This window comes from Cyprinus carpio, chromosome A16 (genome assembly GCF_018340385.1).
Source record: "Cyprinus carpio isolate SPL01 chromosome A16, ASM1834038v1, whole genome shotgun sequence".
Lineage (NCBI taxonomy): Eukaryota > Metazoa > Chordata > Actinopteri > Cypriniformes > Cyprinidae > Cyprinus > Cyprinus carpio.
In genome coordinates, this window is record NC_056587.1 from 6791589 (window position 1) to 6807616 (window position 16028).

The 16028-nt window shown below is 38.1% G+C and overlaps 1 protein-coding gene across 5 annotated transcripts in view; it reads right to left on the bottom strand.

The window, feature by feature from the left end:
* Positions 1 to 16028, bottom strand: part of LOC109087047 (FH1/FH2 domain-containing protein 3-like) — a 165126-nt gene that overhangs the window by 138746 nt on the left and 10352 nt on the right. For all 5 annotated transcript variants that reach the window (XM_042772284.1, XM_042772280.1, XM_042772278.1 and 2 more), the window contains exon 2: positions 14968 to 15074. In XM_042772284.1, the coding sequence (XP_042628218.1) occupies positions 14968 to 15074 (107 nt within the window). The remainder of the gene's footprint in view (positions 1 to 14967; positions 15075 to 16028) is intronic.

Genomic DNA, 16028 nt, shown 5'->3' on the forward strand with positions numbered 1-16028 from the left:
AGAAACAAATTGAAAACCAGTAAATTGTGAGTCAAATGCTAGATGAATTATCACAGCTGTAAGTTAAACAGCCTTGTGTGATGAATGATGGCTAGATACACAAGCTTCTCCCAAACATTCATTTGGAACTCCATATATAGGAGAGCATGTTAACATGGCACAAAGCACCCAGGCTTATTTATATATTCTTGTGAAAGTGAATTAATGTTCCACAGCACATCTGTTTACACCAGAAGCTTGATTCTGTGTTGCATCTGCTCTTACTGTATATTTAGGTCAGGTGAGTTAAGCTTCTAAAGTTTTGGGAGACCAGAACCATGTGTGGCCTTGAGCTCCAAAAGACAGTAAAGATCCAGCTGAATTCCTGTAACTTACTACTAACTGCCAGGAGACTCAGGGGAGAGAGAAACTGGATGGACTGAGTGGGTGAAGAAAGCCATGAAAAAAAAAGGGTCAGATAGCATCTGGACTCCCCTGACCCCTAGAGCAGAGGTGGCTTTGGGAATGGCATGTAGGTAACAGCATCTATATAAAGAGTGACGGACGAGTACGGGCACAGACCAAACCCCCATCTCTTCCATAGATTATCAGGCCTGATGAACAGAGGAATTGTCTGTCTCATGAATAACTGAAAGTAAATACAAAATGGATTGATATGCAGCCGCATTTGAGTTGGTGGACAGATGAAGATGGATGGATGCTGAGCACTCAGCTTTAGAACAAGTCGACCAACCGCAATCCCGATCACTCTGTAGTTACATCAGCGTGGGTTGAAGCCTCCATTTACCAGATATGAGATAAACACATGGAGTGGACAAGAAGTAACACAGTAAAGAAATGCAGACAAAACAGAAACTCGTGGAGATGGGAGAAAAGATATTTTTCCTCTTGAAGATTCGCTTCCTCAAACCTACAGCATATAATACTGCAGGTTTGCTTCCCGAAAGCAGGACGGCAACACTGAGACCTGTAAACAAATGCAGCATTGTGTGAGTTATACAATGAAAGTTTGATGATCTGGTTGGCAACATGCCACAGAATGAATTCGTAAGTGACTACCTACCTTCAGCAGTCTCCAAAATACCCCGCTGCTCATTTAATACACTGTATTGATATAACACAAAGCGTATTGTTCAGGCCAGGGTAGATATGTATCCGGTACATCTATAATTACCATTCAAGTTCAAAATAATTGGAAACATTCTAAATAACCTATTAAAAAAAAAAAAATATATATATATATATATATATATATATATATATATATATATATATATATATATTTATTTTTTTTTTTTCAGACACACCATAGCTTCACTTTTCTGTCACCTAATTTAAAAAAAGCTAAACCATATTCATACTAAAAAATCTACATCAAAAGAACTTCTTTCTTCGAGGAAGGCTTGCGGCTTGCCTAGGACACAGTTTATTATTATTTTTATTTTATTTTAATTTATTTACATTTATATCAAGTTTGTTTTCAGAATAATTTTCTTTAATATAATTACACAAATATATATTAATTTCAATTAAATAAAATAATTATTTATTTGAAAAATATCAAAATATCAATACATTTAATTTAATCAGGTTTTTTTTTTTAAGTTACTACAACTAAAATGTATATTTTAAACTGTTGATAATAACATATAAAATACAATTTGTGATAATACCATATAGAATCATAACAGTCAACAAATTTCCTGATAGGTTATCTAAATTTTTGCAAAGCATTTCAAATCATGCTATTTTCAAAATACAAAATATGGCCACAGGCCTAGGCCAGTGACACATAAAAATCAACAGACACAGACAGCATCTGTCAGCGCAACTTTTACTAAAACAATTTTTATTCAATTTCTGCCATTGAAGCAAATGACTGGATCTATTTCATAATGAACTTGTGCTTTCCTCGCCGGTAACTTTAGCCTTGCTACTAACCATAACTGTATTCTACAGCGACCTACATGCTCATTATCAAATTAAACAGAGAGTCTAAGAATACGCATGAGATACCCAGAGGAATCCAATTTTTTGCATTTCTGGAGCAATATGGAGAAAAGCGCAGGAGAACTGGTTTCTGAAGGTGAAGCTGTATGTCTTGGCTTTTCATCTTGGCTTGATACTGTGAGAATTTCTGCATGTGGGTGCCTGCCAAGCGACTACATGGCTGTGGACGGTCTAGCACATATGGTATGGCTGACATAGTGTGTATCATCCTGCACTGCTGTCCACACCATTTCCCAGAGTGCATCTCCGCTGGAGAGAAGATCTGCAGCCGGATGACTCAGTCTTTTTCCACAGCACACAGCCCAATGTTTTGAGTTACCCAGACAAACGTGCCCAGCTTTATGAAATAGAATAGCCCCTGTAACCTGAGATCTGTTTGGGACTAAAAGGAGAAAGTATCTCCAACATCGGCGACATTACACCAGCAAAAGACACAGACAGCCTCATTATGCTTATCCAAGACAAATTATCCCAACTTTAGAATTTCACAAGCATGAGAAGACCTTTCACAGCAGCTCTGTTACATAAGACAACAAGTAAAACACTGCTGCACTGACAATAGATGCAGATAGGTAGTCCTAAAACCATTCGATAAGAAAGGTATTTGTTAATTTCCCTTTAATAATCTGCCATTAAAAATCTGCAACAGAGTTCCATTTAGCAAACGTACCCATTAAAAATTTTACATTTTGTTACAACAACATCTGTGGGGAAAGTCAAAGTTTAAAGCAGACTCAGGCCTCTGAGATGAGCTAGCACAGCGTTCTTTTCTTTATTTACTCCCAAACGCCCTATAAACCCTGATCATGGCCCCATGCAGTCTCTCCTGGGTCTGTGGAGTCATGCCAGACACACTCTAACCAACTTTGACTCCTCACTACCAGCCTGTTTATGGAATATCACACTATGAAGTCCCATAAAGACAGAAAGTGAGAGAAAAACTGAGGGAGAAAAAATTAGAGAGAGAAGACCAATTGCTGTCAGGTAGCGTTTACCTCCTGCATATATACTTGGACCCGGTTCAAAAACAAACATTTGCCTATAGTGCAATTAACAGCAGACTACACAAGGCCTCCTATGACTCAGCATTTTGAAGATATTTGTCCATGTTTTCTCCATGCAGTTACAATTACTGACTGAAGCTTTGAGTTTCAAAAAGGACAAACAGCACCATGGAAGTATTATGTGATCCATACAACTGAAATCTTGACATACCTGTACGTCGAATTGGCACAAGTGGTAGCCAGGACTAATTTTTGTTTTAATGCCAGGAAACCTGTTTGAAAACAATTATTTCTGCAATTCCATTTTGTGCCACTGGTGGTGCTGAAGTTACACACTGCACTGCATTTTTATACTTTGTTCACATAAACTGTGTTTATCTGTAAGCATCCAAAATATATAAAAAGCCGCTGAAGTACTATCTGCAGTCAATCTATTCATAAGACTCTCTAAAAACAGAGATCATAGAAACACATACACGGCACCTCAGCGTTTCCACACTTTCAACCACAGCTCCTCTGCCTGCCATTTACTTCTTCAGTAATGGAGAGATAAATCGGGCGGGCTGGGTGGGCTGCCTACTACTCTTTTATATGTAATCCACACAAATATTTGAAGTGTTCCCATTAAAAGAACTAGGCGTTTCTCCAGGGCCAGAGGCTAACCGAGTCCGACGACAGCTCCTCCGGCACATTGGCCAGGAAAAAAAAAACAAGTTCAATAAAAATATAGACGACAGGGAAAGCAAGAGGGAGAGAGAATAGGAGCGGTATCCACATATAAAGAAAGTGAGACACATTATTACACACATTTATTTATGTTAACAGTAACAGTGGGAGTAAAAGTGAGTTCAGAGCTCAAGAGCCAGTGATGTGAGAGTTTTGAGTCATCTGACAGAATTGTCACTTTTTTTGTCTTTTAAACATTGTAGTATTGTTTATATACTACTATAGTCAGTGTTGTGCAAGTTACTTCAAAATTGTAATACATTATAGATTACTTGTTACTGTTATTTAAAAGTAATTCCTTACCTTACAATATCACTGTCTCAGAATTGTAATGCGTTACATGACTCCTGTATTATTTTTGAGTTACTTTCACCAAAATAACTACAGAAGTAGAACGTAAAGGGTTAGTTTACCCAAAAATGAAAACTGGCTTGAGTTTTACTCACCCTCGAAGCATCCTAGGTGTATATGACTTTCTTCTTTCAGGCGAATCCAGTCGAAACTATTTACAAAAATGTCCTGGCTGTCCAAGCTCTATCATTGCAGTCAGTGGGTGTTGCAGTTGAACAGTCCATAAATCGTCAAATAAAGCATGCGCATCCATAATAAAAACATGGATCCGGGGGGTGAATAAAGGCCCCCTGTAGCAAATCCATGTGTTTTTGTAAGAAAAATATCCATATTTCAAACGTAATAAACACTTTTCTATCACTTCTGCCATGTATCATATGCCGGAATCGTGTGTGTGGTTGTGGCGGTGGATGATGCGGTGAGAGATGGTGAGAGAGAAGTTGGTCATGAATTAGAAGTACAAACCGAAGATATGCAAAGAAAAATGTTGGAGGATTTCGATATAAGCCAAGAGGAGACTGGTTTTCCTTTGCTAAAGTAAGGAAACTTTGCTTCCTTTGCTCCTATATTTAAACTCATGACACCAGCATTTCTCAAAGGTGCGCGCACTGCGCATACCTCCTGCGTCATCCGTCGTTCCACTTGTGACAGATACCAGAAGTGAGAGAAAAGTGTTTATCGTGTTTAAAATATGGATATTTTTCTTACAAAACACCTGGATTTGCAACGAGAGGCCTTTATTCACCCCCAGAGCCATGTGAAGCACGTTTTATTATAGATGTGTGCTTTATTTGACGACTTGTAGACTGTTCAACTGCATCAACCGCTGACTGCAATGATAGAGCTTGGAATAGCCAGGACATTTTTTAATATACATAACTCCGACTGGATTTGTCTGAAAGAAGAAAGTCATATACACATAGGATGCTTCGAGGGTGAATAAAACACAGGCAAATTTTCATTTTTGGGTGAACTAACCCTTCATTCTAAAATGACAAAATGTACTGCAGAGCATTTTACATCCAGCAGAGGACATATGGTGTAGCATAATGGCTGTGGGCTATCCAGGCTACTAACAATATAGCTTATAACTGGCAAAGTGAAGGCTCAAGACAATGCAAGAAAGAATGACAGCCAGAATCACAAATGATCCAAATCTGTTAAAAGTATGGTAGAGGTAAAGTGATTATCTGCCAATATCTGTGAATAGCTTGGGTCTATTCATATTAGACACAACAGGACTATATGTAAACTCTAATGCCATGACAAGATGTGCATACTTCCATCTCACGCATGTACAGTCTTCTGCCATCTTTACCCATTAGCCGATTTTCCTCTGGCCAGTGCGACCCGGGGCTTACAGCGAGCTGGGCGGGCTAATAGCCTCGGACCTCGAGCACAGAGGCCGAAATCATGCCGCGTTTCCACTGTCGGGCCAGTAGCCTCGCGGCACTACTGTTAAACCCGCCCTAAACACGCCTTCACTGGACAACGACACACAATTCAAAGTTCCACGGTTCTACCAGCGAGAGGGAGAAGAATGAAATAATAAATCACTAAACAAATATATCAGAAGGTGTCGTTTAGTCTTTATTTACAAACTTGGACACCACACGCGGCTATTGACTGAACACGAACAGGAAAAAGAACTTACTTGCGGCATTTTTGATTCTAGCGGTCTTGCTGTTTTTTTCTTTTTTTTCTTTGAACAATTACATTTTGGACTTAAAGTGTGTTGTACACAAGCGTTACTGAACATGTACCGACTAAAATATTACTGAAAAATAATTAGTAATGCCTTACACTACTGTGTTACAGCAAAAAGTAATCTGTTACTGTAATGCATTACTTTTGTAACACGGTACTCCCAACACTGACTATAGTACATAATGGTTTTAGTAATTATGTGCTTTTGCCATTTTTATTATTATTATTATTATTATTATTTATTCTAGTTTTAGTCATTTTATTTCAGTTACACTGAAAATTTGGTAGTGAAACTACTATTTTCACTCAGAAATTGCTAGTAAATTTTACAAACAATTACAAAGAAAGAGCAAATAACATTAAATTAAACATGGAATTTTGAAGTAAAAACATTGGAACATTATAGACACACACACATTTTCTCTCAACTTTCTATCCCTTTTCTGACCCATTTCAGTCTCTGCTAATGAACTGATGAGTTGAATCAAGGGTGTTAGATGAGGAGACAGTGCTGGGCTGCTCCAGAACAGTTTTGAAAAACATTTCAGAGACATGTTCTTAAATGTGACTCATATAAAATACTGTAGATTACATGCATGCACAGTTTTAAAACTGCTTTAATCATCTTTTTAGTAATGTCATAAATTCACGTAGTTTATTTCACGCTTTGATATTAAATGATACAGGGTACAGCATGCATGGCGCTTTTGTGTATGCAGTTGAAGAGCATGCGCTGCGAGCATAGTACCATTTCCGCGCTCGTTTGACTCATGCCTGGTGCTAAAGTGAAGTTGGAGCGTGTGTCTGAAACATCTCCAGTTTGATGCGGTCATAAATACATTCTGCGACTGAATAAATGCACTAATTGTTCAGAAAAAAAGACAAAAGTAGCAGTTGAGTGGGGTGACCAACCCTACCCCCGCCCCTACGTTAAGAGTGTTAAATAATTTTAAGGTGTTAAACTAAAATAAATAATCACCTGCGTTAATGCGCAGCTTTACGAGCTTTTGTGCAGTGGCAGTGGCCATTTATCAATCAGGGCAAGCCTGCATGTGATCTCTGACAAGATGATGTTTACTTGCTCTTTCCATTCTCCTGCAATATTAGTTTTATGTCCAATATAAGTGTATGCCTCACGAAGAGAATATACATGAATAGATTTGTTGCTACTGTAAACACAGGACATTTATCAGATTTTGAGTGGTACCACCTGTTCCCTCCACTTCTCCTCTCATACAGAACCGCACATTTGTGTCCTTAATCTCTAGGCCTGACCATTTCAGAAAAGAATCTGTTCTGGCTAGCATGTTTTAAATTACGCTCTCTTCTCTGGAGGCAATCTGGACATCATCTGCATAGCCCTGTACTGGGATAGGGGATATCACACTGGGGGGTGCATACTGACACATCCACTTTAACCATTGGTTAATGGCAATTATCAAATTAATTGCACTCCAAGGGCATCCGGTTTTAAAGTGGTCATATGATGCGATTTAAATTTTTCCTTTCTCTTTGGAGTATTACAAGCTCTTGGTGCATAAAGAAGATATGTTAAGTTGCAAAGACTAAAGTCTCAAATCCAATTATATGAGATATTCTTTATAAAAGTTAAGACCAAAAGTCCACACCCCCTAAAACGGCTCATGCTAACACGCCCCCACATCTCTACGTCACTATGTGGCAAGATTTGCATAACGCCGTCCAGATGTTCATGCAAAGAAAGAAGGCGTACCTTTTATTCTTGTTGTAGTAATATTTTTGCCGCTGCCGCCGCCAGATGCTGTGTGTTTCACTGTGAAAGTGAAACTACTTTGTTTGGCCTTCCAAAAGAGGACAATATCCGCTTTGTCATGCCTGGAGCTGATCCGTGCTGGTCGCTGAGAAAATACATCAACTTTGCATCGCCGGATCAGCTTTCAGCCCGGGGTAATCACATGTGGTTGCTGCAAGCGTAACGGACGCTCCTTCGTCGAATCTGCCAGCCGTGCCATTCTCAAGCCGCCTGCCTCTGCTCACTCATGCCGGTCTCCACTCACTCTAGACCGCAGCTCACTCTAGGCCTCCGGCCTCCACTCACTCAAGGCCGCTGTGTGTGACGCTGTTTCATTGAGAAAGCGAAACTACTTTGTTTGGCCTTCCAAAAGAGGACACGACTAGAAATCATGTTTATATTACGTTTATAATGGGTTTTATGTTTATGTCTCGTCACTCCGGCCAGACAGGACATCACAATATGTTAAGGGGCATAACATTTCCGTCACAAGCTTGAGGTATTTGGCCAATCACAACATCAGTCTGGAAAGGGTTATAAAGCCATTTCTAAGGCTTTGGGACTCCAGCTAACCACGGTCAGAGCCATTATCCACAAATGGAGAAAACTTGGAACAGTGGTGAACCTTCCCAGGATTGACTAGCCCACCAAAATTACTCCAAGAGCGCAACAAAGACTCATCCAGGAGGTCATAAAAGAACCCAGAACAACATCTAAAGAACTACAGACCTCCCTTGCCTCTATTAAGGTCAGTGTTCATGATTCAACAATAAGAAAGAGACTGGGCAAAAGCTGCATCCATGGGAGAGTTCCAAGGCAAAATCCATTGCTGACTAAAAAGATGACAAATAAGAACACAAAGGCTCGTCTCACGTTTGCCAAAAACATATCTTGATTATACCCAAGACTTTTGGTCACAACAAAAGTGGAACTTTTTGAAGTTGTGTGTCCCGTTACATCTGGTGTAAAACCAACATAGCATTTCATAAAAAGAACATCATACCAACACTCAAACATGGAGGAGGTAGTGTGATGGTCTGGGGCTGCTTTGCAGCTTCAGGACCTGGATGACTTGCCATAATTGATGGAAGCATGAATTCTGCACTCTATCAGAAAATCCTGAAGGAGAATGTCTGGCCATCAGTTTGTGACCTCAAGCTCAAGCACACTTGGGTTATGCAGCAGGACAATGATCTCAAACACACCAGCAAGTCCACCTCTGAATGGCTCAAGAAAAACAAAAGTAAGGTTTTGGAGTGGCTGAATCAAAGTCCGAACTTAAATCCGATTGAGATGCTGTGGCATGACCTTAAACTGTCCATTCATGCTCGAAAACCCTCCAATGTGGCTGAATTAAAACAATTCTACAAAGAAGAGTGGGCCAAAATTCCTCCACAGCGATGTGAAAGACTCATAGCTAGTTATCACAAACGCTTGATTGCAGTTGTTGCTGTGAAGGGTTGAAGAACAAGTTATTAGATTTAGGGGGCAAATACTTTTTCACATAGGGCCAGATAAGTTTGGACAGCTTTTTGCCCTTAATAAATGAAATCATTATTTCAAAACTGCATTTTGTATTTACTCTGGTTATCTTTGTGTAATATTAAAATTTGTTTGATGATCTGAATCTTTTAAGTGTGACAAATATGCAAAAAATTCAAAAACCAGGAAGGGGGCAAAGCCTTTTTCACACCACTGTATATATATATATATATATAAAGGGGGGGGGGGAAGCATATAATATATTATATATATATATATATATATATATATATATATATATATATATAGTGTGTGAAGTGAAGTGAAGTGTGGCCAAGTATGGTGACCCATATTCGGAATCTTTGCTCTGCATTTAACCCATCCAAGTTCACGCACAGTAGTGAACACACAAACTGTGAACACACACCCGGAGCAGTGGGCAGCCATATTGTTGTGGCACCCGGGGAGCAGTTGGGGGTTCGGTGCCTTGCTCAAGGGTCTCACCTCAGTCGTGGTATTGAAGGTGGAAGAGAGTGCTGGTCTTCGGGTTACAAACATTAGGTCACGACTGCCCCATACATATAGGTCTAGCTGTTTTTGTTTGTTTGTTTGTTTGTTTGTTTTGTTTTAAAAAAACATGTAACAAGTAAATATTTAAAAATATATTTATAATTTGTGTGGTGGGGCCAATAAAATTGTTGGCAAGAAAAGTAAAAATCAAAATGGTCCAAAAAACGATCCTTACTGTTGAGCCCTGGTGTAAGAGGGAAATTTTGTTGGTAGTTTGCCAAAGTCAAGGTTCCGTACTAACAATGTGAGATTAAATTCGGGGCCCTGTGTCAAGCTCCGACAGCTTTTTCTGCATGAGGTGGTGTGGCAATGATTAGAATGGTTAATCCACTATGACATAGAGATATCCACCTTACAAAATGAGCTGCTAGAGGATTTTCCTCAATCTGAGCCCAAAGTGACTTCATATGACTGAGGCACCTATGGAATGCAACTTGTAATCTATATCCATTCCTGATTGTCCCTTTGGAATCCCATCACAGGCCTCCAGGTTCCCCATCGAGAAAGAAAACTTCAAGGACATGGATAAAAAACAAGAGTCATTTGTATATGATGACATTATTCAACGATGTGCATCTATAAATGCACTATTGCAGTTCTTAGAACTGTTAATCTCAGTTTGAAAAAAACTGAATGCAAAAAGAGGGGAAAAATGAATACTTTGAGAATCAAGAAGAGCTTGATAATTCATTCCAGGCCTAATGTAAACAGTAAGAAGATACAGAAGAAACAATGAGGCAGCAACAAAAGGATCTCAAATTATTACTTGAGCCAATTAGCCTACTTTTTTGTGTTTTCAGCAATTGATGAAATGTAGGTCAGACACATCACATGAAGCAAGATAGAAAACCACAAAACAGAGAAGGAGGAGGAGAAAATGGGTTCGTTTTAATCACGTACTTCGGCCAAGGTTTTTAGACCCCGTAATAAAGCACAACTGCAGTAAATGGAGGGGGCTGTGAACTCCAGCCCATCCAGGCCATAAAAGCCCACTCTGTGCTGAATTACCCTGTTATTAACAGTAATGTAGTCCTCCATTCCTGCTCTCCACAGCCCACTCAGACACTCTGCATGGGTCTAATAATGCACACCCTTGATAGCCTCTTGGGGGCGGGTACGGTGGGGGGGGGGGGGGGGGTCATGAAGACGAGAAGAGAGGAACAGCATGCCAGTTGGCGCTACCATTCATCTCTTAGAGACCAAAAGATGTGGCCCTTCAGCTTCTCACTCCTACAAAAGACATACATTCACTCACTATGTCTTCAACTATATTTTGAATTTAAGCCCAATCCAGTGGAAATAAAATTTTGCTAAACTGCCTCCACATTAGGGCTGCCCGATTGTCATGCGCATCTTGTCAGTAAAGCCGGTTCTGTAATCAGTAGTAAATCTCCATCACATGCTTTCAGATGGAGCAGCATTTACTACACATAGCCATAGTTCACTGACAAGCTATGCAAAATCGCGTTCATAATCATCGACAATTTAATCGCACAATTATGAAATCCAAGAAATTGTTCTGCGATTATGAAAGCTGTTTGCGTAGCTTGTCAGTGAACTATGGCTCTGTGTAGTAAATGCTGTTCCATCTGAAAGCACATGAAAATACCACATTTAATAACATCTTTACTCCAAATTCAGTTTGTAACGTCAGTCTTTGAAATGAATCCTTCTGTGAGATGATGTGTTTTCTTACATAGAATAAGGCACGCAACATATTTCATAGTATTCTAAGCTGTGATAAAGGCTTATGTCGATTAGCATTGCATTATTATATACTTTATCATAATAAAAATGATAATAAGATGAACCATATTGTTGTAGTACTGTGTTTATTAGTCACATTGAATTAATGAAAGCAGTTAAATCTTCTGTTTATTCAGCAACCACTATAGGGATTTCCGTAATTCTTCTGCAGGGCGTATTTGTAGTTTCAGCGCGAGAGCACCCTCTGGCCTTCGGATGGAGATTTACTACTGATCACAGAACTGTGCTTTACTGAAAGATACGCATGACAATCACAGCTTCTGCCTAATCCTGATTTATCGCCTTTGCTATTTAATTTTGAATAATCGTGCAGCCCTACAAATACATCTCTAATTATTTGTGACCTTGTCCAATAAGAATGCCAAAATCTAGCATTTAATCACAGGCGTTTGGCAGTTTCTGTAGGCTATGTCAACTCGGTGGCTAGAAAAGATAGCAGTGTTGTCTAATTAAACTATTAATTGAGGTCAAAGACAAACTTGTTTGTTTTATTTGGTATGTTTACACGGGATTGCACCAGTATCAGCTCCATTTGACGTGATAGTTCACATCCACTGTTAGCACTAATTCATGGAAGTTTGCTTTTGCATCAGATAAAATAAGGGCAATTGAGAGATGAAGTTTAAAATAAGAAAAGTCACACTGAAAGTCACACTGTGAGATATCCAAAATTAAAGTCAAAATCTTAAGAAATAAATCAAAATAAGAAATAAAGTCACAATTACAAGAAACAAAGGTATTTACAAATCATATTCAATTATAAAAAATATAAATCAAGTTATAAATTGTGAGATAATAACTTGTATGATATAATATTGTAATTATGGAAAAGTTACATTGCAAGAAGTAATGTTAGTTATGAGAAATGAAACCAATTGTAAGATAAACAATTGTGAGTGATAAAGTTGCAATTACACGACACAATTGCATCATATATTCATATTGTAAGAGATAAAGTTTGAATTATTTGAAATGAAGTGTGAAGTTTGATGATGAACTAAAGAAGGCTTACTGCCAAAACGTTTGATTGTTCTCTGCTGCAAAATTAAAATAAATCAAAAAGTGATTAAGAAGATTAGGCGAGTGTGGATCCCTGACTAGAATATGATGGGTTGATTGATCTACGCAACCTAGACTAAAGTTGAGTGCAGTGAACTTTATTTTTTCATGAATTTTGAAATGAAGTTGCAATTACGAGAAACAGTCACATTGCAAGAAATAAAGTCAATTGTGAAATATAAAAAGTAACAATGAGAGATTTAAAATCACAATTACGAGAAACAAAGCCACAACTGCAATATAAAATGTAATTTTTTAAGAGATAAATTTGCAATTATGAGAAGTAAATTTGTAATTGCAAGAAACCGTCACAATTATGAGATACTGTATAAAGGCACAATTATGAGATAAAGTCACATTGCGAGAAAGTCACAATTACAATAAAGTGACATATAAAGTCAAGTTGCAGTTAAGAGTTATAAAATCGCAATTACAACAGTCACAACTAACAAAATCACAATTGCGATATCTAAGGTCACATTTTGAGATATAAAGTGACAATTACAAGAAAAAGTCACACGTGAATGATAAAGTTTCAAGTATGGGAAATAAAGTCAACTGTGAGATATGAAAGTAGCGTTGTGAGTTCCAAAGTCAAAATTACAATAAACAAAATCCCAACTGCAAGAAATAAAGTGTCGGACACAGGCTTCCAGACTAATGCCATACATATAAAACTGCAAGCTCAACAGATTTTGGGGTTTAAATAGTGTTTTAAACCATCATTAATTTTAAAAGAAGCATCTACTCTTGGACTTTGCTCAACAAGACAATTAACTCTGAATCTTGCCTGCTTTCTTAAGACCGGAGGATGACATCATCTGTGCCCTTGCCAACCAGTCAGGTATTTTGAAGGCTGGCTGAATAAAAGCCTGTCATAGAGCGTCTGTGGTATGTGCGGAGGATAAAAGAACATGTGCTGTGAGATTTTAAGGTCTTTCTGATAGCTTTAGATGGATGTTTTATGGAATGCACATGACAGGATTGTGCTTATAATTGCCTCCAATGTAACAAGATGTGAATACAGACTGAAATTTAGGTATTAAGAAAATAGCCCCCCGGAGGCTATTGAGAATAAAGCCAACACCTTCAACCTTCACCTTCTAACCATTTTAACCTCTTCAAAGTCAATAAAGGTATTTTTTTTAAGGAGATTTGAGTAATTTATTCATCATTTGACCTTCTGATCTACAAGCAAAGCAAGAATTTTCTCAGTGTGAATGGAGGGAGAGCAGGAGAAATGATGGAGATATTTTATCTTTAGAAATTATTTGTGATTCCGGCTTAGTGATTCAAACCGAAAAAGCGAGTATTAATATACAGTAAACATATATTATTGTAATATTAAACTTTGTCCACGAAACACACATATGCTAGAGGGTGAGGCTTAAGTGGCTTGTTTATTTGAAGAGTTCAGATGTAAAAGCCTCTAAATGCCGTCTGAAATTTTCATCTAAAATTTGCATTTTTATCAGACTCCTACAGTATATTAGTGCTCAATTATTTCACTTTAATGGCATAAAAAAGAACCTATACATTGCCATTAAAAGAAAAAAAAAATGACTGAAACTAAAGATAGGAGCCTAATAAAAAAAATGTGAATTTTAGAAGACAATTTCAGATGGCACTTAGAAGCTTTTGGACTCTTCTGAACTCTTCGTTAGTTTTTTTGACAGTTTGGAATTCAGAACATGAAAAAGATTAAAGGAATAATTTAGCCAAAAGTGAAAATCTGTAATTATTTATTCACCCTCATGTCATTTCACTCCAAATTGCTGTATTTCATATATATTTTATTTCTCATAGAACATAAAACTAAAATCATCAGGCAGCTCTTAAGCTCAAAAAAAAAAAAAAAAAACAGACTGAACTTTAAGTCAGTATTCAGTGATACATTTTCTCTCTAGTGAGCATAAGAGCCAATGCAACTGGATTAGCGAACAAATTGTACTTTTGAGCAGTTTCTTTTTAAAGGGGTCATGAACTGAAATCAAATTTCCCTTGATCTTTTGAAATATAATCAGAGTACGTCCTTCTGTTATTTTAATATGCAAAACTGTTAGCCAATCACAGCAGAGGGCATTTACTTCAGAGTCTTGAATGTGCCCCGCTTATAAAGCAGATCGTTCTGCAGAGAGGCTCAAAAAAAAAGACAGAAAATAGCCCATTAATTCTAAATTCTGATGTTTTTTGATGTACAATCTTGCAAACATTATAAGTGGACCTCAGAGAACAGTATAAAATAATAAATAAATGTGGTTCATGAGTCCTTTAATGCACCTGTTGATTCAGTTCACAAATCAGACGGAATGATTCATTCATGAAAATCTACTTTTATGGTGCTTTGTGTGTGTGTGTGTGTGTGTGTGTGTGTGTGTGTGTGTGTGTGTGTATGTTTATGTCATTTTTGGACATTAACAGTTGTATAGAAAATAGTTGTGTGTTTTTTTTTTTTTTTTTTCCAAAGAAGACAGTCATACAGGTCATATGAGAGAATGACATGAATGTGCTGTTGCTTACCCTCCATCCTCCTGAAATCCTTCAATTTCATCTCTCTGCTCGGCCAAGGTGGATTCCAAGTCAAGATAACTGCCATTATGAGACAACTGTAAAGCACAGTCATCGAGCTGAGAGAGGGACAAAACAAAAAAGACAGATTAAAAGAAATATTCATATGCAACAAGAATCACAAGAAATTAACTTCTTAAAAAAATATATATTATTATGAAACATTACATCTTAGTGCAATCATAAATACATATTCAAGTAAACCATCAGTAATGCCAATGCAATGGATATGCATGACATCAGGCTGACATCATGCTGAGCCTTGACATGTCAGCTATGTGCTTTACAGGAATGCACCTTTTTTTTCATTCATAACATCACACAGTTTCATAAACAGTGACATACCACACTCAAGCGGTCCTTTCATGCTCTGATTCATATTTCACTTTAATATCAACTCATTGACATAGATACTGTGAAACACTGGGTGTCTTTAAAGCCCAAATGTGCTTAAAGTCTTTATGCTGTCATGTTTCTATACTACCCTCATAGATAGCCACATTTTGCCAGGACATTATTTCAAAATGTGTCTGATTCATATCAATATCGCAACTGAGGGATCAAAAGAACTTGTCATAACTTTGACGGCTTCAAAGCACTCTTATTCAAATCATTCAGACTGAATCTGATTTACAGAAGTGTTGTGAGAAGCCCATCCACACCATTTGGAGATATGCAGCAGTCTTCAGAGGTCTGCTCTGTTGGAGGCCTGCCTGTTTGTTGACACTCAATTACAGCCCAGTGATGGGATTTGAAACCTCCCAGGGGGCCGTTGCCGGGCAGCAGCGAGAACTGTCAATCAACGTGTGAGCAGGGTCACCCGTGACTTTAAACATGCTAATTACATGCTCTATTCCCAGTTGACTCCCCCCAACACCAGATCAGGCCTTTAAGCCCCTGCCTGGTTTACCAAGCCATATCCAGCCCCTGGGACAGGTAAGAATATACCCCATGCATGGGTACCAAGAGTTTACTTTTGCAGCATGTCTAGAATACCAAAGGGGTATTTGCTG